General features: G+C 32.0%; 1 protein-coding gene and 1 non-coding gene across 3 annotated transcripts; both read right to left on the bottom strand.

The window, feature by feature from the left end:
* Nucleotides 1-16,827: 16,827 nt before the first annotated feature.
* LOC112526151 lies at nucleotides 16,828-16,946 on the bottom strand. The gene has a single exon (XR_003070488.1). It is a non-coding gene; the product is annotated as a 5S ribosomal RNA (ribosomal RNA).
* Nucleotides 16,947-19,061: 2,115 nt separating this feature from the next.
* Nucleotides 19,062-23,066, bottom strand: LOC112525892 (BTB/POZ domain-containing protein At3g22104). 2 transcript variants are annotated; one of them, XM_025136208.1, is made up of 3 exons: nucleotides 22,822-23,066; nucleotides 19,723-20,841; nucleotides 19,062-19,522 (listed from the first exon to the last, which is right to left on the bottom strand). In XM_025136208.1, exons 1-3 carry the CDS (start codon nucleotides 22,885-22,887, stop codon nucleotides 19,064-19,066), a joined length of 1,644 nt encoding a protein of 547 aa, XP_024991976.1. In that variant the 5' UTR covers nucleotides 22,888-23,066; the 3' UTR covers nucleotides 19,062-19,063. The 2 variants fall into 2 exon arrangements, with proteins under 2 accessions (XP_024991976.1, XP_024991977.1); XM_025136209.1 differs by lacking the exon at nucleotides 22,822-23,066 and adding an exon at nucleotides 21,734-21,802.
* Between the last annotated feature and the right edge of the window lie 1,976 nt (nucleotides 23,067-25,042).

The raw sequence follows: 25,042 nt of genomic DNA, 5'->3' as shown, positions 1-25,042 counted from the left end.
CCTCCCTCCCTCTTACCCATCAAACTAGGAAATACGCGCCCCGGTAGGGTCGGGTACCACTCCAAAGGATAAAATTTCCATTTTTGTACTTATGTTTAAGAAAATGACTGTATTACAACTTCAAGCTAAAAAATAAAATATTAGTGGTTGATACTTAAACAAATAAAAAATATTACAGTCATCTAAGTTTATATCTAATTATCGGATGTGTCAAGATATATATCATGATAAGAACGTCGAATATAGCCCAGCTGTGCTAGGGAAAAGAATAGAAGAAGCGTCTGACTTCATCATGCATTTTCCACTTGGCTCGGGAGGATATAGCTCAGTTGGTAGAGCTCCGCTCTTGCAGTTGGGTCGTTGTGATTATGGGTCATATCTTTCGAGATCCACCCTACAATATGGGGTAGAATAAGTCAAAAGCGGGTCTCAATCTAGAGCAGCTGGTGCTGTAGCGAAATTCGGCCATTTACCCCACTTCCCTCCACATTTCATCGAATTAAAATGAAACTATCGATCAATGAGAACGGTTTTCAATTTTTCTTATTTAGTTGTTACCTTAACCTTAACCCTGAATTTATTCAAGTTGTCTATGGTTAAAAAAACAAAAGTTAGACTCATTGAAGTACTGGATCACTAGGATTGTTAAATAATTAATAAACTTCCGTCCAATGGACTACGTAGTCGTGTATATTAATAGACTTATAATAATAATCAATAAGAGTCAAAAGATAGATAAATAGACACATCCCATTGCACTGATCGAAGACGTTCGTAAAAGGAAATCTTTCTGCAAACTTCTGTGTATAAGTACTTACCGTGTCAATTGGCAGTTTTTGGTCATTGAGATTCATGGTAATTCAGATTAATATTTAGGTATGGTTATTCGTCAGCACTGGTTTAGCTTACGATGTGTTTAGAAGCTCTCGGTATAACTATTATAATTTTATCGGGTTTCGCTGGTTAGTTTGATTTTACAAGCACCTAACCACCTTACTTTCATTGGTTTGTATATTTTATAAACCAATTAACCACTGGTTAAATTATTGTGATGTGTTAATCGGTCTATATTTTGGATAGGGGTGGACGGGTTGGCGGTTTTGTCGATTTTTGTGCACCCCTAAATTGTGAATCATAGAAAAGAAAACGAGAATGAATCGTAAACCACAAGGATACAGATCTTAAATTCAGAAATAGAAGGACGAAAATAGCAATTTCAATAAACCATATGGACTAAAAACGTAATTTAATAGAGAGAAAATGGGAGTGGTTTGTTTTTGGCGATAATAAAGTCCAAAATTACGATTAATAAATAATAACATGTTTTCATTTAAAAAAAAATTATTTAATCACACGACTTTAAACTTGTTTTAAAATGCTCTCTAGATTTGATAGTTTTAAATAATTTTTATCTGATTTTTTTATAAAACATTTGACAAGAATTCTTAAAAACCATTCTTATGCATGAAGTACTGTCTATTTATACATATTACTTAAAATTCACGTTTACAAATAAATCATGCGTAATTACAACTTATTAAAACTCCATATTTAAATTCTTGTAACTAACTGCTAATAAACATAATCAAATACATGATAAATATTTAATATTAAATATAAAAAATTTAAAATATAATTAGGATGATTAATGAGTTCTAACATAATACTTAATTATTATTCTTATAAAAATCATATTATTAAATCAAAAAAAATTACTTCGTTATTAAATTTAAATTAAATTACAATAAAAAATTAAATCAAAAAAAATTACACAAAAAAGTAAGAACTTTTAAATAGTTAATTTGATACACATATAGATATATTTATTTTTAAAATTTTATTATATCTTCAATTTTGTATTTCTCAAAACCATATAGACCGTATTATAACATCTACAAATACAAAATAAAATGAAACATCAAAATCGATATATATATATATATATATATATATATATCACTGCATTGCACGAGTACACTTGTAATAGTTATTAATAATCGAATGATTTATTAACAATTTAAAAATAAGTAATTAAGCCATAAATTAATTAAAATTTTATAATTATTCATTACAATTTGTCTACATTTATTTTAATAATATATACGTATTTTCCATAATTATAGTTAATTATATTATTTTAAATAGCTTAATTTAAATAAAACGATGACAACTATCTGAAACGGTAAGATAGATATAAGGTATGATCAGCTATATTTAATTCAGTTAGTTTTAAAATCAACCTTGACCCTGATGGTGTTATTAATTTATGTTGTAGACTATGTAGATTATTGATAATACAGAGTGTTTATTCGGTTTCAATATCGGTTTTTTTTATAAGATTCTATATTTATCATAAAATTTTAAATAATAACAATAAAAAGTGAACGGTAGGGTCAAGTCTTAGTGAAAGGACGTTGTTAGGGTGTTTTCAGCAAGACGTTTACAATGTGGCTTTTGGAACCAACTGAACCAGTGTCCAACACGGAACGTATTCATCCTCGATTTATTTATGTCTAGCTGGAATCAGTTGAAGCCGAATAGCAGTAAGGAAATAAGATCACATATTCCCAAATTCCATCTCTTTTTGTTCACCAATCAATCCCTAATACATCATCGCTTTAATTGTATTAAATAAGAAGTTGCAGTAAATCCAAAGTTGAATACTGATGGCACATAACAGTGAAAGATGAAGTTTGAAGACCGTTAATTTGTATTCAACAATAAGACACCTGAATGAGAATGCAACATGTTTTCACTTAATTTTTAATTCGATCACACGGCTCTAAACTTGTTATTAAATTCATTTATTACGAACATTTTTGACACAAAAACTAACATACCACCAAAGTTGAATGATTTTTATCGTATTTTGTTGAAAGTTCAATATTTTTCATTATTGTTTCCAAAAAATATCGTTTATTTACTTAAAATAGATCGATATCAAAAAAGGTAGCCTGACAAGAGTATGAAGTCTTATCAAAGGGTCTTTGGCCTAGCGGTATGCGAGTCTTTAGCCTCTAAGGAGGTTAGAAGTTCAAACCTCACCAAATGTGAGAAGGATGTATGAGTTTATTTGTAGAGAGTGCCTAGAAAAACTGTAAGAAAATTCACTGTTTCAAGGCTGAGAAACACTTTTAAGTATTTTATGTTTTTTTAATAAATACTTGTCCTAAAAATAGTTAAAAAAAATAGCTGTATAAATAAGAAAAACCCTTTGAAAATACATGAAATTTATCGTTAAAAAATTTATGTATTCAATAAAGTAACGTATTTATTTCAGAACCTTTAGAAAACTCTACAATTATAAGGAAAGAAAAATAATTTGATACGAATAAATAAAGTTTCAAGTGGTTAATTGAGGTTTGGGATTATATTAAATTTTGTTTCTGAAATTTGAGGGGGAGCCAATGCCCCTTCTGGTTCCAAGGTGGCTCCACCCCTGTGTTTGACCTCTTTTCGCTCAAAGGTGGTGAATATTGTAAATGACAGTAAGATATAAAAATACAAATATAAAAATATAATTTTAGTTAATTTATTTAAACTAATTGATATAAGCAAGATAAATTCTATTAAATGATAATATATATATATATATATATATATATATATCAGATATAGAAAAATATTATAACTTAACCCAAATCAGACATAATTAGTGTTATGTTTTAACACTTTCGGCTGGAGCCTAGAGATCGTCTAAAGTATGCATACGTCCTACCACTATATCATACATCAAAATCAGATACATTACGTACGTCTGCTATAATTAAGTTTAGATCGATCCTAAAGGTGTTATTACTTTCTGTTGTAGAGTGTAGACCATGTACATCTGTTAAAGTATCGAGTTTTGTCGGTTCAAATGTGAAGGTAAACTCAAATTTAATAAAAGTTGTTGATCAAAGATTATTATGGAAGTGGATGGTAGGACCAAGTGTGATGAAATTTGTGGTTGGAGATTAGTAAAAGGACGGTTGCTAAGCAAGAAAGGGGCTTTTTCAACCAGATGTGTAGATTGTGGCTTTGAAACCAACAGAATCGCTTTGCCCCACACGGATTGGTTTCACCGTTATATTTATGTGTAGCTCGAGTCAGTTCGAAGCTAATAGCAATAGCGGGGCCTAAATGAGAAAGTAGCATATTTTAAGGGTTTTTGTGTAAAAGACTCAAGTTATAGGAGGTGATGTAATATTTATAGAAGAACGGGGTGTTGAACACAAAAAAACGAAGATAAGAATCTACAATTTTTCATTCAAACTTTTAGGTCCCGTTTGATTTGAAGGAATGAAATGAAATGGAATTTGTGGGATTTGTATTTCAAATCCATTTCAATCATATGTTTGGTTTGTTGGATTGTTCGAATTTAAAATCCTTAGAATTTAATTGAAATCCATCAAACATAAGAGTTTGAAATCCTTAGGGAGCGCTCGGAATTTTGTAAGATTGTATGCAATAAGGTTTTAATTTTTTTTAAAAACCTTTGTTTTGTAATAATCGATTAATAAAAATGTAATTCAATTATTTTTGTAATTATTTATAATTTTTTCTATAAATTATTTATAAATAATGAAATCCGGTTTCATTCCAAATCTTACAAACCAAACACATCAATGATTCCAAATCCTTCCATTAAATCCAAATCCCTCAAAAACAATTCTAAATATCAAACGGACCAACCACAAGGGTGATGCCTGATTGGTTTGAGCTTGACTCCAAAGGTCAAAAGTAATAGGAGATCTCAAGTTCAAATCCAAGGAGGAATAAAAATCCCCTTGTGGCCACGAAGATTCAAATGCGGTGACTCCAGACTATCTGCAAAGCAGGTGGTCACCCTGTAATTAGTCGGTTCGCATAGCGGGTTGGATATCCAGGCTAATAAAAAAAAATCAAACGGACCCTTAGTTTTGTAATATTTAGGGTTTATATTTTCATTTTGTTATATTTTAGAAATCATTTTTTATTATATTTGTTACATTAATAATTAAGATACCTCTGAATTTAAATATATTTTCCTCAAACTGTAACCAATAAAATACTGATTCCAAAAGTATGAATCATGTATCATTTCTATATGGTTCGCAATTTAAAGTTAATAGAGCTTAAAATAGAAAAGAGTACCATTTGGTCTCAAACAGAGTTTGGTGAGAAAATAAAACCTGATATCAGATCGAATGAGAATGTCACAGGAAGCATAATCAGGATAAGTATCTTACATAGTTTCAGCAAAATCAGCTTAATCGGTTTGGTCTTTACACAGGTATAGTTATAGTTAGGTCGAGTTTTATTTATCAACTTGAAAACCGAGCCTCACAGAACTACATTACAACTAGTTGCTAGCATCGCACCAGTAGCCTACGCTCTTTGCTAAATTTTGTTTCAGAGTTCGTTACTTTTGTTCATTATGATCTTTCTTTGTCAATAACTTATAGTCAGCTTCCTGCTGACAACATTTTTAATAGAGGTCAGTATAGACAGTGAGTTGTCAACGGTCAAGTTGAAAATCAGTTAAAAATATATAAAATATTATAGTTATCTGAAAAGTACAAGGAAGTCAACCTTTTTTAAATAAATATTAAATGGGTAAGATAACAAACATATTTATGAACCATAATAGATTTGGCATTTAATGAAATTCAAAGAGTTAAAAGCAACCAAAGTAATTAAATTCATCCTCAACCAATTAGTTTGATTATATTTCAAAAGGTGTAAACTACGCTAAGAGGTCGTTTACCAAATGCTTATTCGGGTAAGCGTTTATCAAGTCACGTTAACACACCAGACGAATATGGTAAAGACCAAGAATCTTACCCGTAAAGAGCGAGACAAAGACCAAGAGTTTTACCTGGTAAGTGAGGGGGACGACTCTTACCATGGTATGTACTTACCAGGTAAATTTGTTGCATGTGATGTCGTTTTGGTGAATTAAATCTTACCCAGTAAGTAAATAATAGTGTTAAATTTTATTGATAAGCATTTACCGGGTAAGTATTTGGTAAACAGCTCCTAACAATAAAATGTTTGTATATTTCTTAAAAAAAATTATTTTTGAAGTTTTAATAAATAGCACGGTTTTTTAGACGAAGAAAAACCGTCATCTACAGAGGCATTGTTTGTTGACAAACGGATTAGAGTATACGATTGGATTTCGAGAAGATCTCATAAAGATTTCATCCCCCGAGACCGTTGGATTGCCTCTCTTTAGCAGACCTTCGGATGAGCTACTCGTTTCTCTGGTTTTATTTTGGTTGGTTTGTATGTTGTTTCTTTGTAGCCTTCTTGGTTTTTAGCTTTCGTGCTTTCTGTCTGTTTTATTTGGTCTGGCAGATTGTTGTACCTTGCAGTTTGCTCCCTTTTTTTGGTTGGTTTTTTCTTAATAAATGAGGTTGTCTTTCGGAAAAAAAGCTATCGAATATTTGAAAGCCATTTAAATTGTCAGAAAAATTGTTCACCTTGAACCACAAGGGTGGTGCCTAATTGGTTTGAGCTTGGCTCCAAAGGTCAAAAGTACTATAAGGTCTCAGGTTCAAATCCAAGGAAGAATAAAAAACCCCTTGTGGCCACGGAGGTTCAAATGCGGTGACTTTGGGCTATCTGCAAAGCATGTGGTCGCCCTGGGATTAGTCGGCTCGCATAACGGGTTGGATATCCAGGTTAATAAAAAAAATTGTTCACCTTGGTATTTAGTTTTCCCTTCCCGATTCATCATATCACCTTAAACGAATTTGTTGAATTTTATCAGCTATTTAATTATCAATTTTATTCACATAATGTTTGTATGACGTTGAAAATTATGAAGGGTGAAACGTCACAATCGTCAGATATAACATCATGGTACACAATTGTATATTATGGTTGATTTGGTTCAAGTCTTTTTTTCGTAACCATAAGTTTAAGTAAGCTTGTGTAGATCTAAAAAAAAATGATTAGGCCCTGAAATTAACAGTAAGAAAAACTCGTGATACTGGAGGGATACGAACTTATGACGTTTGGGGAGCAAATCGAAAGTTATACCAATTGAGCTACCACTCAGGGTTACGGTTTGGCATAATTCACGACCTTTAAATAGGACAAAACGACATTATCATGAGAAAAACTGTTGCACTACCCTACAGAGCGCTCCCCTCTGTAACGGTCTCATGACTATCATGGATTCACGAGGGAGAAAAATCCCTATGCCATAGGATATATAGGGTTGTCGAGGCAGATTAGAATCCGAGACCCTGTTATGGAAACTTCACCCCTTTTCAATTGGAACAATTCAACAGCGACCACAGTTTAACAACATTGTTCTGTGCAATCAACTGCACAAACATCGCACATCTCTGCAAACCCACTAATTAACCTTTCCTTTTCTTGGATTGCCACTAACATTATCAATTACATCTTTTTCATACAATTGCGTATATATCTTCAACGTTCAGTCCAAATCAACACTCGGCCCTCCAAAGAACGTGTTAGAACATCACCATCTATCGCATTAATAAACGTAATAATGGTTTTCGATATTTCACACCAGGTGTCCGAAAAACGAACAGATAAAATCAATCAACATCTCGCTAAACTTTTGGATAAAAATAATTAGGTCAATCAGATTGAATGCGGACAATTCTCGTTCTTGGAAAAAATTAAATGATTTTGCCTATTCGGTCTATATAGCTGTCGATTATTCTGGCGTAGCTACGTATCTTAGTTTAAAACAAAATCGAATTTAAGGATCTTGTGGCCATGAATTAAAGTTTGTGTTGATGTGGTATAAATGATATCAACATCACATTAATGTTTGCATTATGATTTCTACTTGTTCGTTTTTTCAAACCCAATTTTATTTATTAAAATTCAAAAGAACAATGCTATTTAAATGTATGATTATTATATCTTAACTAATTATATACACTTTATAATTAATATATAGTTTTGATAATTTTTTTTATGAACCTGGATATCCAACCTGTTATACGAGCTGACTAGTCTCAGGGTGACCACTTGCTTTGTGGGTAGTCCGGAGTCATCACATTTGAACCTCCGTTGCACCACAAGGGGATTTTTATTCCTCGTTGGATTTGAACTTGAGAACTCCAGGTACTTTTTGACCTTTGAAGCCTAAGCTCAAAACAATCAGACGCCATCCTTGTGGTTTTATAGTTTGATAATTGACAACCATCATTATTGTTTTATGGATTAGTATAGGGCAAATTGCATGAAAAAGTAATGTACGTTAACTTGATTTCTATTTTTGGGTGACGTACTTTTAAGACTTCCATTTTGGTACCTAAGACATAAAGTTTTAAGCATTTAAGTATTTGGGTAACCGATTGAATCATTAATCGGTTATCATGCTGATGTGGCGAGAGATGTGGTATTCAACTCAGTATTATTTGTTGAGGTGGTTAGTGACATTATTTTTTTTAATCTAAAATTAGTCTTTTTTTTTAAATCAAAAATTAGTTTTCAACCGATTACCCGGGTACTTAAATATTTAAAACTTTACATTTTAGGTACCAAAATAGAAGTTTTGAAAGTGCGTTACACAAAATAAGAATCAAGTTAAAGTACATTGTTTTTTCATGCAATTTGTCCATTAATATATATTTTTATCGATGTTGAAACAGATGTAAAACTTGGAATTTAAGAAATCACGAGTTGTCTTCTGCATTGATCTAAAACTTGATGAAAATCTATTTCATGGTGTGTGCCATGAACAACTACAGTAAAAAAATTAAACTTGTGTTAAGAAATCCAGAAGATCGTAAGTGTACGTACTGAATTATCAGTAGCATGATAGTTGTAGCGAGAATTAATATAGGATGATTCCTTATTAAAATAAACTTTACAGTATTAATAAAATACAAGCGGTTTCTTTAATAAAACATCTGTTTTGTTAAAACCTTTCTGAACAAAAGGAACACAGAACACACATCCAAATTGATATTTGATCTGTTGTGTTTTCTACTGATATTTTTATCGATACAAATTATTTATATTTGAGTCCATATAAGATCTGTATAAGTGAGGATTATGTGCTTATATAGTTATATTTGTAAAAAAATGTCTAGTTTTACTGTAAAAAACGTATTTAGTCAATCAGCGTATACTTAGTGGACTCGTTCAAGTAGCAAAGTTGGTGAACTACTCAATATGCATTTGTTTGTGATCTCTTCCCTTAAGCCTTTTATATTCCGTAGGTTCAAAAACGTGTGGGCGTGGCAAAGCTTCAAGCTTTATACGCCACAACGAGGACACGGCGTTTTTCAAGGCGTGATATAAGACGACAAATTTGTATGTCATATATAGATATATGTTTTCTATATATATTATCTAATCAGATAATATTAGAAACTGAAAACTCATATAGATTATTATTATAAGAATAAGTTCTTGATTAAACCTTTAAAATAAATTTTAGAATGATAATTTTACAAATTCATTTTAACCGTGAGTTTGTAATTTATGAATTTGTGAAACTGTGATTAATTAGATCTATAAAAATGTAAAATCTAAAGTTAAAAATGCAAAAACACAAAAGATAAAAAAAATAAAAAATGTTTTTTTTTGAAAAAAAAATCATGTGTTACAAAAAACCCGTGACATGACATGAGCCACACCTTACGATAAAAACGTTATGGGCCGTTTTTGATTTTCCGTCTTTTACGCAATTTAATGGAATACATATGGATGGATCAAAAAAAGAGAAAGAAAAGAAAAAACCGATAGAAGGAGATTGATGACAGGGACCAACGATGATGATAGAGAGCGGAAAAGGATGGGGCGAGGAGGGGTGGCGAGGGGGACGGATGGTGTTGGGTACGGTGGATTTGAATGACTTAGGAAGCGTTTGGTTCGTAGAATGGAATACGATGGAATTGGAATTCATCAAATGAATTTAACTTTGAGGGAATGAAATGAAATCTGATGGAATTTGACCATGCCTTGTGATTGCGTTTGATTGCATGGAATTGGATTAGGGAAGGAATCTGTAGGAAAGGAATTGAAATCCTAGCATATTGCCATGGAATTGTAAAATCTGTGCGTGAAAGAATCGACTAGAATTGAAAGGATTTCATAGTCTTATTCCATTAACCAAACACTCTATTTGGAATTTGGTCAAAGAATTGAACATTCCAATTCCTTTCAATTCCCATGATCCAAACAGCCCCTTAGAGTTTGAAACAGTAAAACTGATTTACATTTTCTTTTACTTAAAAACCTTCTTACTCGGTTATAAGTAACCTTTTAGGTTAAAAGAATGTATTCAACTAATTTGTAAAAGTTAAATGATTTATTTATTAACAAAGTGTCTAATGACTTAATCATTTAAAATGAGAAAGCTCGATGATTTATTTTATTAAAATTATCATGAATTTAATTATAAAAATGAAAAGGTTTATTGTGTTTTTCTGAACTTTCCCTGTAATAAATGATAAAAAAAATTGTTATATTCTTTCTAAAGTTTTAATTAATCGTTATTAAGAGGCCGTTTACCAAACACTTACCTGTTAAGCTTGTACCGGTAAAATTAACACTACCACTTACTTACCAGGGAAAACTTTAGTCCACCAAAATGACAACGTATGCAACAATTTACCCAGTAAACGCTTGTTGTGATAAGAGTCGTCGCCTTCACATACCACGTAAACAGACTCTTGGTTCTTGTCTCGTTTTTACCGAGTGACATTCTTAATTTTTATTATATTCATCCAGTAAAGTAATGTGACTTGATAAGATGCATTTTCTAGAAAATAAGTTCAATTTGTAATCATATTCTCAATTGGTAAATGCTAAATATGATACTTACCTTTTATGTTAAACAAAATAAGATACATTTAATGTGAATTTACATATTTATCCATTAACAACTATTATATCCATTAACAACTATTATACATTTAATGTGAATTTTCTCAATTTTGTCATATTGATGAATACATAAAACATATAAATTAAACCAATGGAAACTAAGGGGCCGTTTACCAAACGTTCATCCGGGTAAGACTTATCAAGTCACATTATCTTGCCGGATGAATATGGTAAAGACCAAGAATCTTACCCGGTAAGAAAGAGACAAGTATCAAGAGTCTTACCCGGTAAGTGAGTGCGACGACTCTTACCATACTGGGTAATTTGTAGCATACGATGCCGTTTTAGTGGACTAAAGTCTTACCCGGTAAGTACGTGGTAGTGTTAAATTTTACCGGTAAGCGCTTACCGGGTAAGTGTTTGGTAAACGGCCCCTAAGTACATATATCAAGAAGGTTAATTGTACATTTCGAAACTTGATTTATACAAGGGTCGAATGTTACTATTCTAGGAAATAAGGACTGTTTGGGACGGTTTACTGAACTCTTGAAAACGGGATATAAACCAAAATCAAACCAAACATGGCTAATATAACTCAGTTAAAATCAGATACAGTAAGGGTATGATTTATACAGATATTTCTTCTATCCAAATTGATAAAGAAATTGTTTCATAAATATCAGCGACATGCGAAAATGTGATGGAGGGAAAAGACTCAGACACAGGATTTGGCAAAAAGGTTTCTTCTTATAATACGTGTTATATACGTAGAAAACTTGGTCTGAGTTGAAGGTATAAACGAAACATTTTTCGCAGATTGCTTCTGCGTATATATTTAGGAAATGAAAAAAAAAAAATGGGTTCAATAATTAATATTATGGAATCAATCATTAATGAATTTGGGGTAACGAACCATCCTCGATAAATTGAGAATGAAAACTTATTTCCCGATTTCGCATTCACACCTACCCAACCTACCAACCACCATCCTGCCTATGTTCCTGACCATACGTTATCGCCGCCATCCATAGATCCACCATTCATAGCTTGTCACAACCACTTACCATCGTCATGATAGATCAACGTATTTGTATATATACATTTTGTATATGTAACCAAAGGGCATTTGGCATAACGGTATCGTAGTCTTTGGCCTCCTAGAAGGTCAGGGGTTCAAAACCTTACCAAATATGAGGAGGGTGTGTGAGTTTATTTGTTGCATTTGTCGTATATAAATGTTATATACTTAAAAAAACATATTTATGTATAGACATGCATCCTAGTTTTATAAATAATCGAACTCACCTCAATATGTAAGCTTCCATCCTACTTTAAATATTTAATTTAATACTAAAATTGATATTTTTTTCAAAATTTTATGATACCTATAAATTTATATTTTATTCAAAAAATAAAAGCATTATCGTTTTTTCAGTACCACATAAAATCGTATTATAATATCGACGGAGACAGAATTAAACGAAACTTTAAAATCGAGATTATCTCGCTACATTGTGTGAGTACGCTTCTAGTAATTATAAATTATTATGAATATGGGTTTCAAGGGTGTGGGCTTCACATATTTTGGCCCATTGATCCAAGCCCAATCAAAACTCAAAAATCCGGTTTTTGGCCTTTTTCACTATCTATTTAAACTTAATAATTTAAACGCGTAAAGCCATAAACTAAAGAGGTCCAAATTTCTAAATTTTTGGGTCCAAATTAAACACATAAGCCCACAAGGTTTTTAATGAGGCCCAATCCAAACCTTTATAATTTTAATGCTAGAAGGGTACTCGCACAATGCAGCGAGATACATCTTGATTTTAATATTTTATTTTGTTCTTTATCTCAATCGATGTTATAATATGATCTTATGTGATTTTGAAAAAACGATGATGTTTTTATTTTTAATAAAATACAAATTTGAAGATATAATAAAAATTTGACAAAAATATATCGATATTAGTATCAAATTAACTATTTAAAATTTTTTATTTTTTTAATTCAATTTTTTTAATATAATTTAATTTAGGTACAATAACGAAGTAATTTATATTTGGTTTAATAATATAATTTTCTTATAAAGATAATAATTAATTATTTTGTTAGTTATCGATAATTATCCTAATTATATTTTAGATTTTTTAGATTTTAAAATGAGATGTTTATCCTCGATTTGATTATGTTTATCCGCAGTTAGTTACACGAATTCAAACATGGAGCTTTAATAAGTTGTATTTGTGCATAATTTACTTGTAATCTAAAATTTTAAGTAATATGCATCAATGTACAGTATGTCATGCATAAAAGATAGTTTTTAAATGTTTTTGTCAAATGTTTTATAATATAGTATAGATTAGAATTGGCAAATTAGGGATAACATGATTCAAAGTAAAACTTTGCAGGGAGATGTAGTACAAATCTCATTTACTCTGGGTTTGAATCTAAGTGCTTGTGGCTATGTTCATCTACGATAACTCCTGACTATTTATAGTCGTCTAGGGGATTAATCGGTGTAAGGTGACCTAGAAATCCACAGTAATAAATAAAATGGATATATTTTGTATAGAGTCAAAATAGGTCGGATTTTATGAAAATTTACAAGTGATTAAGATATTAAATATAATTTAAAAACTATATTGGATATTATTTATATATATATATATATAGAGAGAGAGAGAGAGAGAGAGGGGGGGGGAGGCTTGGTATCATGTGAGACAATATTGTTTTTATAAGACACGTGAGACACGATATTTATACTTAAAATTTCACAGCAAAACATTGTGAAGGTAACATTTACAGTGTTTTTGCTATGAATAATAGATATTTTATTGTTCATTTTTTTGTAATTATAAGAGGTTGATTAATCATTTTTATTATGGAGGGTGCTAATAATAGATATTACCATCTTCATTATTTTAAATTTTAGAGAAATACATGAAACAATTTCATTAAAATTTCATTAAGTATTTGAAACAACTTTATCAAAAAAAGTATAATATATGAAATAATTTCACAAGATTAAACAATGAAATCGACGGATGAGGGTGGTTTGCACGATTTGTACAAATTGGCTGGTTTGTATTTAATCACTCCTCTCTCTCTCTCTCTCTCTCTCTCTCTCTCTCTCTCTCTCTCTATATATATATATATATATATATATCTAGACTTGTGATCATGTGAGACCAATGATTTTTCGTGAGACCCGTAAGACCAATTCTTAACCTTTGGATTAGATCTACAATCGTTAGATCTGAACATTCATAAACGCCACGAGACTTCTCAATAATTACAAAATTGCCACCGTGCAACTTTAAACCATTAGATCATAAACTTATAAAATTGATCAATGAACATAAATTGGTCTTACGGGTCTCACGAAAAACTTTTGGTCTCACGTGAACCTAACCCTATATATCTATCTATATATATATATATATATATATATTTGTATATATATATATATTTGTATATATATATATATATTTGTATATATATATATATATATATATTTGTACATATATATATATATATTTGTATATATATATATATATATATTTGTATTTAAGGGGACAGATGTACGACTATAGAAAGAGTAGACAAACCGTAACGCATATGGACTTCACAATATCAAACCTAGACAAGGAGTGGCGTGTAAGCTAAAATGCCTACCTTTCTACATTCCCAAAATAATATGTCCATGCATTGGATGCTTGTACTTTCATGCAACATATGATTGTACGGTACAATCGTGTCTATTGCATCTAAGTCAATCATTACGTACAACCATTTGTTGCATCTAAGTCAACCATTACCCACCTGGTCAAAATCTAAAATATTATAGAATACTTACAACAAGCTTGTATCATTGTGCAATAGATGGTTGTACAGTACAATCATTTGTTGCATGTAAGTCAACTATTACCCACTTGGTCAAAATCCAAAAAATTATAAATTACTGAATACAAGCTTGTATCACATGGTGTTAGTCTGAACCCATGAATCGTGTTGGGTTGGGTTGGTTTTGAATTGTTTAAATGCTTTTAAACTGATCAATCTAACCCATGTGCATCCCTAAATTAAGGGTGATAATGAGTCATGTTGGGTTGGGTTCAACCCATTTATTAAACATGTTGAAAATCTCAACCCAACCTAACCCTTTTAATTAAATAGGTTGAGATTTTTCAACCCAACTCAACCTATTACCTAAATGGGTTAACAACGGGTTGACCTGTTTATGATTTTCTTAACCCAACCTGTTAATAAATGGGTTGAACCTGAGTTGACTCATTTAATTTTAAATTTTTAAATAAAAAAAGGACTAGACTATTTAATTTTTTTTTAATAAACATAAACACAAATACAAACAAATTGTTCAAAGTTTAAATAAAACACAACTACAACAAATATATTGTTCAAAATAAATTGGATTGGACTTTGGAGGCCATAATGGAGTAATGGACTAAAGAGTTTTCTTAGGGTTTCATGATGATTAAAAGTAATGGAGGCGATTGAAATTTGAAGTTTCATCTCATGACGGTAGGATTTTTAATTGAGAATAAAACAAAACTAAAAATTAGAATACTAGATATAATATTAAGAATAAGATAAAATTATATAATATTTTAAATGAATTGAAAACGGATCAAAAAATTCAGCCCAACCCAACCCATTTATTTAAATGGGTTGGGCGAATTGACCCATTTATTTAAATGAGTTGAAAATCTCAACCCAACCTGCTAATTTTGGGTTGGGTTCGGATTAGGTTAGCGGGTTTGGTCATTTTTTTGCCACCCCTACCCTAAATAACTCTGTTGATTTGTTCCAATGCAAAGGTGTAAGTGTAAATTGTGACTGAGGTCTTGGGTTCGAGCGTAGGTAACACTCCTCTGCCATTGAGATGCATGCGTCGATTTATCTCTCAGAGGTGGCGTCTACCCTCTCTTTTGTTCCATAACTAGTCAATCATCAAAGGTTGTGCACCTGCTTTACTTTTCACATGATACTTTCAGAGCGGCACAGTGTCAACGGGCCCAAAGGTTGTTGGCTACAAGCCTTTTTGCATAAACATTAAGATTAGAAATAACAAGTGCAAGTCTGTATCAATATGCATTAGATGGTTGTACGATACGATTATATATTGCAAATAATCCCAACGCGTTCTTCACACACATCCAATGAAAATCGAGAATGTGAAACACAGGGTGTTTCTCGAAATGCATCGGTAAGTTGTACAACATGTACGTCTGAAATCTCTGTGTATGCTTTTTAGTACAAGTAATGTAAAACACATGCTTTTTTATACAAATTTTATTTTGTAAATGATTTATATTAAATTAATTGAGGAAACAAAATGAGTGGGAAGACACGGAAAAGGACTTGACATTTTTACAAAAACCAAAAGTTAAAAAGAGAAAGAGAGACACTTTTCCTTTAAGGAATGTACAACTATCGATGCATAACGTATAACTTGACGTTAAAAATCGTTTGGTAACTTACCCGAAAGTTGTATATTGTTTCGAGTTGCTATAATCTATCACTTCAAAGAATAAAAAAGATGTATTGGTTAAATCTCTGGGAGATGTAGTGGAAAATGTCATCTATTACGGGTTCGAATCGAAACGCTCTCGAAACCCTTATACATGGAGGTTCACCTGCGATAACTCATACCAATTGTGGTCACTGGAAGCATTGGTCAGTGTGCGTAAGCTGGTCCGAAATTCCACGATTACCCAAAAAACCCGTTAGGCTTGTTTGTTTGTATTTTTTTCGGCTCTATGAGCTTGATGGTATATATTTAGTCATCAAACAGTGTTTTTTGTATTTTTTTTTTATTAACCTGGATTTTAACCCGTTATACGAGCCGACTAATCCCAGGGCAACCACCTGCTTTGCAGATAGCCCGGAATCACCGCGTTTGAACCTCCGTGGCCACAGAGGGATTTTTATTCCTTATTGGATTTGAACCTGAGACCTTCTGATACTTTTGACAAGCTCAAATTAATCAGACACCACCCTTGTGGGGTTTTTTTAGGGGTGCAACACGAGGACTTCCCAGGGAGTCATCCATCCTAGTACTACTCTCGTCCAAGCACGCATAACTATGGAGTTCTGATGGGATCCGGTGCATTAGTGCTGGTATGATCACACCCGTTTTTTTGTATTTTGTTTATTAATGATTGAAAATTATTGAATCGAAGAAGTCGTTACGTATCTTTTGCTATCCTTTGGGATTGATTTATGGTCTGTGTTACTGTATATATCTTAACACCCTCCTCCCTCAAAAGAAAAACCAACCTCTGTTTTTGATTTCGTGAATCCGTTTAATATGCTTTCATTGCTTGTTTACGTTATTTTCAACCAGACGGATATTAATGAATATAGAAATAAAGAACATGCAACCCTTTGAAAATCGAAGTAAAACAATGCCCACATGGGCCTTTAAATTTGTCAAGACTTAACTCGATAAAAGAACCTAAATTTAAATTTTATTTTAAATATACTTCAAATGTAAAATATAAATACAGTAATAGATAACGCATTTGTCTGTATATAGTTCATCATCCACATCCCACCCAGTGGCGGATCCAGGATTTTGGTCTAGTGGGGGCACCTTTAAGGTAGCTTAAACGCCCACAAAGTCGTCCGATGTGTTTTTAGCCTTATTCCACTATTCCAAGAGATTTTTGAAGTTTTTTGGATTATTTCGAGGGATTTTTAAAGGTTTTTTTTATCAATTTCGAGGAACTTTTCAGTTTTTTGGTTGATTTCAAGATACTTTCTTTAGTTGGTGGGGGCCTAACAAGAAATTACAGAAGAAAACCATGGTAGAAATTAAAAAAAAAAAACAACTTTTACCCTTAGAAAATTCATTTTTTTTAATTTTTTAATGGGGGCCTTTCCCCCCACCTTTTACAAGGTAGATCCGCCCCTGATCCCACCTCTAGATGAAATATCCAAAGTTCGTTTGGTAACGACAAAAAAACCGCCTCCCGGATGCGGTCTTATAGCTCTTTCACTAAATATACAAACACAAATGGATTTTTCCCATTTTAGATCTCCGACAAATATTAATAAAAGAAATGGGGGGAAAACAAATGTAAAAAATCACAGTAAAAGAATCCCATATGGGCCTTTTAAATTGTCGACTTGCTCGACAAAAAAACATGAATTTGAATTTCATATTCAAATAGATACTCGCTATATAAATAGAAATACTTTCATAGAGAAAGACACGTTTGGATACAGAAAAAAAAGTTCAACCGCCACCCCTTTCCCGTTCCTTTCTCTGCTCTTTTAATCAAATCCCGACATGTGAAAACTAATGAGACCAATACGTAGAGTAGGGTTGGTTAAGTAAATATAGGTATAGTAAGTACGTATCTATACTATATTATAAAACATTTGACAAAAACTCTTAAAACCCATTTTTTATGCGTAAAGTACTGTTTATTAATGCATATTACTTAAAACTCAAGATTGCAAGTAGATTGTGTGTAAGTACAACTTATTAAAGCTCCATATCTGAATTCGTGTAACTAATTGCAGATAAACATAATCAAATACATGATAAACATCTCATTTTAAATATAAAATATCTAAAATATGATTAGGATAATTATTGAGTTCTAACAGAATAATTAATTATTATCTTTATAAAATGTTATATTATTAAACCAAAAATAAATTATTTCATCGTTAAATTTAAATTAAATTATAATAATAATAAAAAATTAAAGAAATTACATAAAAAATGAGAACTTTTAAATAGTTGATTTGATATTAACATTGATATATTTTTTTTTATTTTTTTACGATATCTTCAAATTTATATTTTATTCAAAAATAAAATCATTATTGTTTTCTTAAAAACACATAAAATCGTATTACAACATCGACAGAGACAAATAATAAAATAGAACATTAAAATCGAGATGTGTCTTACTGCATTGCGCGAGTACTCTTCTAGTATAAATTAAATGTTAGCAGGATAGAAAGAAAAAAAAAAAGATGACATATCAACGTCTTATTTTACATATCACTATATTATACAGATAAACAACTAGTAAACAAAAATACATTAATAAAGAAACACAAGAATATATATATATATATATAGAGAGAGAGAGAGAGAGAGAGAGAGACTAGAGAGAGAGAGAAATTTGGGATCAATGACACTTGTGAGACCAAGTAGACCACTTTTTTACACTTGAAACTTGATATAATATTTTTCTTATTATTTACTTCAAAAAATATATTCATATATATATCATGAACAAAGCCTTGGCAATGATTTAGAAGTAGTTTGTGTAGACACTTTTGATTTCAAGAGCTTGCTCATTTGTGTTTGCATTTTTCTACAAACTTTCTCCAACTCAACCACCCTCCATTGCATCCCTTCCAAATGTGCCCTCATCTTCTCATTCTCATGTACAATATCCACTTGATGTACAACTTGTTCAGCATAAAGTACAACTTGCTCACTCTTCCCGTCTTTCGGTTCCGTTTCCACCGCTTCACGACCCGGAGCTACCAACCGTCTTTTCAAGTCCATATCACGGAACAAGTTCTCGAGCTTCCTTTGCTGAGCTTTGAGAGCCGTCGTGGCAAATCTTGACGGGAATTTGTCATTTTGAGTCAGATGGTTGCATGTTTCGGTTGAAAGCTTGTCGTAGTTGATGCTTTCGCATATGCTCGTTTTTTCTCCGTCTGATAACCCCGTGTGGACCTGTGTTACACGAATGCACGGAATGAAAACCAACGCTAGGAAGAAACGGATTTACGTGGTCGCCATTTAATATCTATTGTAGTTCCAAATCAGCTAGACATATTCTCTTTATAAAACTCTTTTTAGAGAGAGATTAAAAAAGATTCCATGTGTTTTAAATTTTAATATCAACAAACATCGGAAAAAGGAAGAATTGTTACCCGAAGAAAAATGTCGATGGCATGGTAGATTTCATCGTACAAGTCTCTAGCAGACTCCGGGAGGGCCGTTACAAGAGCCAAAAACCTCGAGGCCTTTAAGCGAGGATCGGGAGCCACTTCCGCGATATATGAGTCTATCAATCGAGCAACTTTCTTCATCTGGGACGTTGGAACTTCTCGCCCGCCTTTTCCGGCTAAAAAATGTTTAACAAACTGTAAGACGAGTTTAACGTCGTAAAGATGATTCGACCCGTGTGGGGGTGGAACGAGAAGATTATCTAGCGTCGCTTGATCCAACTGTGAACCGATCATATGCTCTAAACTGTTCTTGCAGATCTTCTTAACGTTTAAATTCAAAGAAACCCGTAAAATCCCGAATAAACTCTTGCAAGGAACAGAGCGTTGGTCTAGCAAGCTAAGACTATCGATGACGGTTTCGGTTATTTCTCGCTTTTCGTCAAAATTGACGACGATAAATCTTGATTTTTGATAGTAAAAGAGAAACCTACTTGTAACGCCAAGATCGAATTTGTGAAGAACCATTGATTTTACCAACAATTTCACTAAATTTGGCGTCAAAACCGTTACAAGATCTTCGAACCACCAGGTTGACCGCAAGAAACCGCTTTTAAGACTCTCGGTGCTTTTGCTATCGGTGGATAGCCGAAGAACCGAGCTTTCCGGTGATGAACTAGAAGGGCACGATGGGCTCGTTTCACTTGTGAAAACGAGCCTGCCCACTAAAGAATCCAAGCATTTCTGAAGAATTCCTGAAGAACTCGAGATGGGGACTAGATGTTGGCAACTCCTTAGAGCCGATAAAAGTTCCGGCCAGCTCCAAAACTTGATCTCTTCAAGGGATTTTTCCGATTGCTCGAGTAAATTGTGGGACCCAGTGATAGTTTCGTTCATTTCTAGATAATGTGCTGCACAGAACAGTCGAGGTGCGGTGTAGGGGTTTATATCGATTCTGCCATTGTTGTAGCAGAATCTTGATACAAGTTCGAAACTTTCAGGTCCGCCCGGAAAATCATGGAATATAACTTTGAGATTCGTTGTCGCGCCTTTGGATTTACCGAATAATCTCCTGATTCTGCCGCAGTAGGATGAGATGATTTTCTGCAACGTTTTATGAAACAAACAAGATAAGAACACAATGATTTTAGACCTTTTTTCGTATTTTTCTCGTAATTTTCCACCCAATAACAAGAAATCAAAGTGAAATATATCAACAATGACAAACTCTAGTTCAAACAGACTTACAATCTAGAAAATAAGTGTTCGATTTCTGCGCTTCGAAACCAAGAATCTATGAAACTTTGATCCTAGAAACACTATGCGATTTCGGATTCTAGAAAACAACTTGATTGATCATAGAAGTCAAAATGTATTCCTAGTATTTTTCAAATCATCAAGAATCCTAGAAATAACTTCATGATCCCGAGAGTCAAAACAAATTTCTAAGCTTTTCAAGAATCAATGGAAAGTCAAATGCTAGAAACAACTCGTTCGATAATCTAAGCAACTTTTGAGTCCTGGAAACAACTAGTTGACACCGAAAGTCGAAACAAATCTCTAAGCTAAAAACATTCAAGAATCTATGCAAAATCGAATCCGAGAAACATCCCACTTTGAATCCTAGAAACAACTCATTGACCCTGAAAGTCAAAACAAATTTCTAAGCTATAAACATTCAAGAATCCAAGCAGAGTTGAATCCTAGAAACAACCCATTTGATCAAGAAAGACACATTCAAGAACCTATGCAACTCTAAATCCTAGAAACAACTCATTGACCCCCAAACTCAAAACAAATCTCCAAGCTTGAAACATTCAAGAATCTACGCAAAGTCAGACTCTAGAAAACAACCCGTTTGATCAAGAATCTAACCAACTTCGAATCCTAGAAACAACTCGTCTGATCAACAGAAACCCTCTTCGTATCACCAGAAAAAAAGTCAAAAAATGTATCTATAATCTTGAAATCAAAAGGGGGGGTTTAAAAGCATCACCTGCTCTGATTCGAATCACTCATTTACCATTGGTAGATTTAGAAAAACCGAAACCATTTGAGAATTACAGGTGTAGGTAAGAAGGCAAAAGACACTTTTACAGTTTTGCAGTGCATTAAAAACACCACAAAAGGTGAAGAATTTAAGAAAGAAGAAAACAGGATTGGTATAAAGTAGAAAAATAGGACCAATTTGCTGCAAAGGAATGGTGAGATGTCACTGTATGCAATAAATTTGTTGAAGGGGACAAATCTTTCACAATTTGGGTATGTGATTCTCGTAAACCAAGAGCTTCTAAAGATCCAATGTGCCGAAACAAAGAGTTTTCAGTACCCCACTTCATAAATTCACAAGTCTTTTAAATGAGAGAAGAAGAAGCTTCAAGATAGTAATAGTACCCAACCCACCCCACCCCACCCCACCCCACCTCCCACATTAATGAATTTGAAGTAATAAATATGCATACAACCTATACATACAATAATATATATATATATATATATATATATATATATCTCAGCCATTGGTACGTCTATTTAATGCAGACCCGAAGCTTTTTTTGCATGAAGATAACAACTTTGGGTTTTGGACTGTGTAGAAGAAAACGACACTTCCTACAGAAATTTCAAGAATGGAAAATATAAATTGTTTCTATATACATACACACACATGTATATACACACATATACATACACATATATATACACACATATACATACATACACACACATATATATATATATATACACATATATACACAGATTTCTACAAAACTAAAAGGGGAAAAGCAATTGAAAGACAAAAAAAGAACTTGAAATTTTGATGGGTTGAGAAGGAAAGAATCATGAACATACAAAGGAAGAAAAATGATAGAAATTACAAAAGAAAATAAGGAAAATTGAAAAGGGTGAGGACCATGATTCCAGAAAGGGTGAATAATTTGGTGTTTTAGAAGAAGCATAAACTTGATAATAAATGCAAGATTTACCCTAACAATGAATGCTGTCAGTACAATGAAAGCAGACAAATTAAGAACACAATTCTTAACAAAAAGAAAGGGTTAAGGGTTTAAAGGAATTGGTTAAAACCTCATGAATGAAGAAGGTTTCTTGGCCATTAACATCCAGTTGAAGATCACAAGCAGCAGCATCCATGGATGCCCAGATGAAGCAGAAATCAGAAAACCCTAGAAAGAAAGAAGAAGACCCAATTGAGTGGGAATCTAGAACCCCAAATGGGTGAATTAGGCGAGAGAGAAGATGTGAAGACAAAGAGCTAGAAATCAAAAGATGATTCTGAAATGAGAAGGAGACAAATGCAAAAGGGTTTGCTTTGATTTAAGTGTTAAATTAGTGATTCTCCAAGTATTGGTGAGAGCATATGTGCGTGGTTGGTTTGCGTTGGGGAGAAGATACACAGAACTGTGATTTAATAAACAAAGAGATGGAATCAGTTTGGAAATTATTTATTCTGTTTTATATTGTTTTTTTCTATTTTTAATCAAATATAAAACAGGAAAAGTACACAAATTATATGGAAATGGTATATATTTTTTTAATTTTCTTAATTATTTTGATAAAAAAAAATCTAAGTATATATTTTTATGTTAATATTTGTTTAATAAACTAACTTATATAACCTTTCTTTAAATATAAAAATCAAAATCTTTAAAATATTACCTTAACCTTTAATATATTCTTCATTTAGAGATTACACAATTAATTATAGACTTGAAATCATGTGAGATTATTTTTTGTGAGACCCGTGTGATCACTTTTTTACACTTGAAACTTCACAGCAAAACACTGTAAAGGTAACCTTTACAGTATTTTTGTTGTGAAAGTTGGGGCTTTTTTTTTACCTTCCCAACATTTTGCTGTGAAGTTTCAAGTGTAAAAAAAATAGTCTCATGGGTCTTACGAAAACAGGTTGGTCTCGTATGAACCCAACTCATTAATTATATTATTCAAATATTCAAATGCAATTGATAAAATATTTCTCTCTTAAACATTTTATTTCAAGCACTCTTATTGGTATAAAGAATAAAAAATTATTTCTCTCTCATAAGTATTCGTTTTTTTTAGAGTTCTCATATTCATTTCGGAGAAGTTGTTGCAGATGCTCTTAAAAACATTTTCAATGCATAGCGAGTTGGATATCCAGGTTAATTAAAAAAACATTTTCAATAGATTTTTTAAAATAAAAATTGTGATTTTTGTTATTTATATTATTCATTAAAATAGAGAAAACTTCAAATCAAGAGAATTCTCTAAAACTTGATGTATGGATAAAGAAATTAATGTTTTATTTATTTTCATCAATAATATTGAATTATTATTATTTTAAATAATTTCTTTTTAAAAGTGTATTGAAATAACAAATTTTTAGAATATTTTAATAATATAATAAATGTTGAAAGTCTCTAAAATAGAGAATTTGTTAGATCTATTGTAAATGTTTTTAAATGTTTTAACTTTTGGTTCTCTATTTTAAAAAATATATATTTTAATAAATGTTGAAAATCTCTAAAATAGAGAAATTATTGCAAATGAGATGAAGAAAGTTAATGCGGGAGGCCAATGTAGAAAGTGTATTAGATAGAGTTGGGGGTCGTTTACCAAACACTCATCGGGTAAGTACCTACCAGTAAAATTTAGCACTATCATTTACTTACCGGGTAAGATTTTAGTCTACCAAAACGGTATCGTATGCAACAATTTACCTGGTAAGTGCTTATCGTGGTAAGAGTCGTCGTCTTCACTTACCGGGTAAGACTCTTGTTCCTTGTCTCGCTCTTACCGAATAAGATTCTTAGTCCTTATCATATTCATCTGATAAGCTAATATGATTCGGATGTTATTTCTGCCATTCCCACCAAATTTTGAATTCCAATAGGAACCTAACCTATGTCTCTATATATAAATGTTTGTAATGGCTAATGTGGTTGAACACCCACTTGGACCATTGAACCACTTGTGGTGAGCCAATTGAATGCAAGTTAGATGTTGCTCACTTTGAAGTTTGAACCAGGACCCAATCCATGTTGCTTCTTGTTCTTATCTATGCCTCAACCATGTTACATGTTTCAATGACTTTTATGCCCTTCATATTTATGTTTCTGCTATATTTCCTTAAAAACATTAATTAATGTATTATAGAAATTATTTTAATGAATATATTTTGTATTAAAAGTATGGGCATTACTTTACGTCCATTTAAAGAATACTATAAGAGTATTCGTGCAATGTATCGAGATACATCTTGATTTCAGTATTTTGTTTTATTTCTTTTTTATGTCGATATAATACG

Source organism: Cynara cardunculus (genome assembly GCF_001531365.2).
Source record: "Cynara cardunculus var. scolymus isolate 2C chromosome LG 13, CcrdV1, whole genome shotgun sequence".
In the NCBI taxonomy this organism is placed as follows: domain Eukaryota; kingdom Viridiplantae; phylum Streptophyta; class Magnoliopsida; order Asterales; family Asteraceae; genus Cynara; species Cynara cardunculus.
Note: the sequence above shows the minus strand (reverse complement) of the source record. Positions and strands in the feature narration are given on the sequence as shown.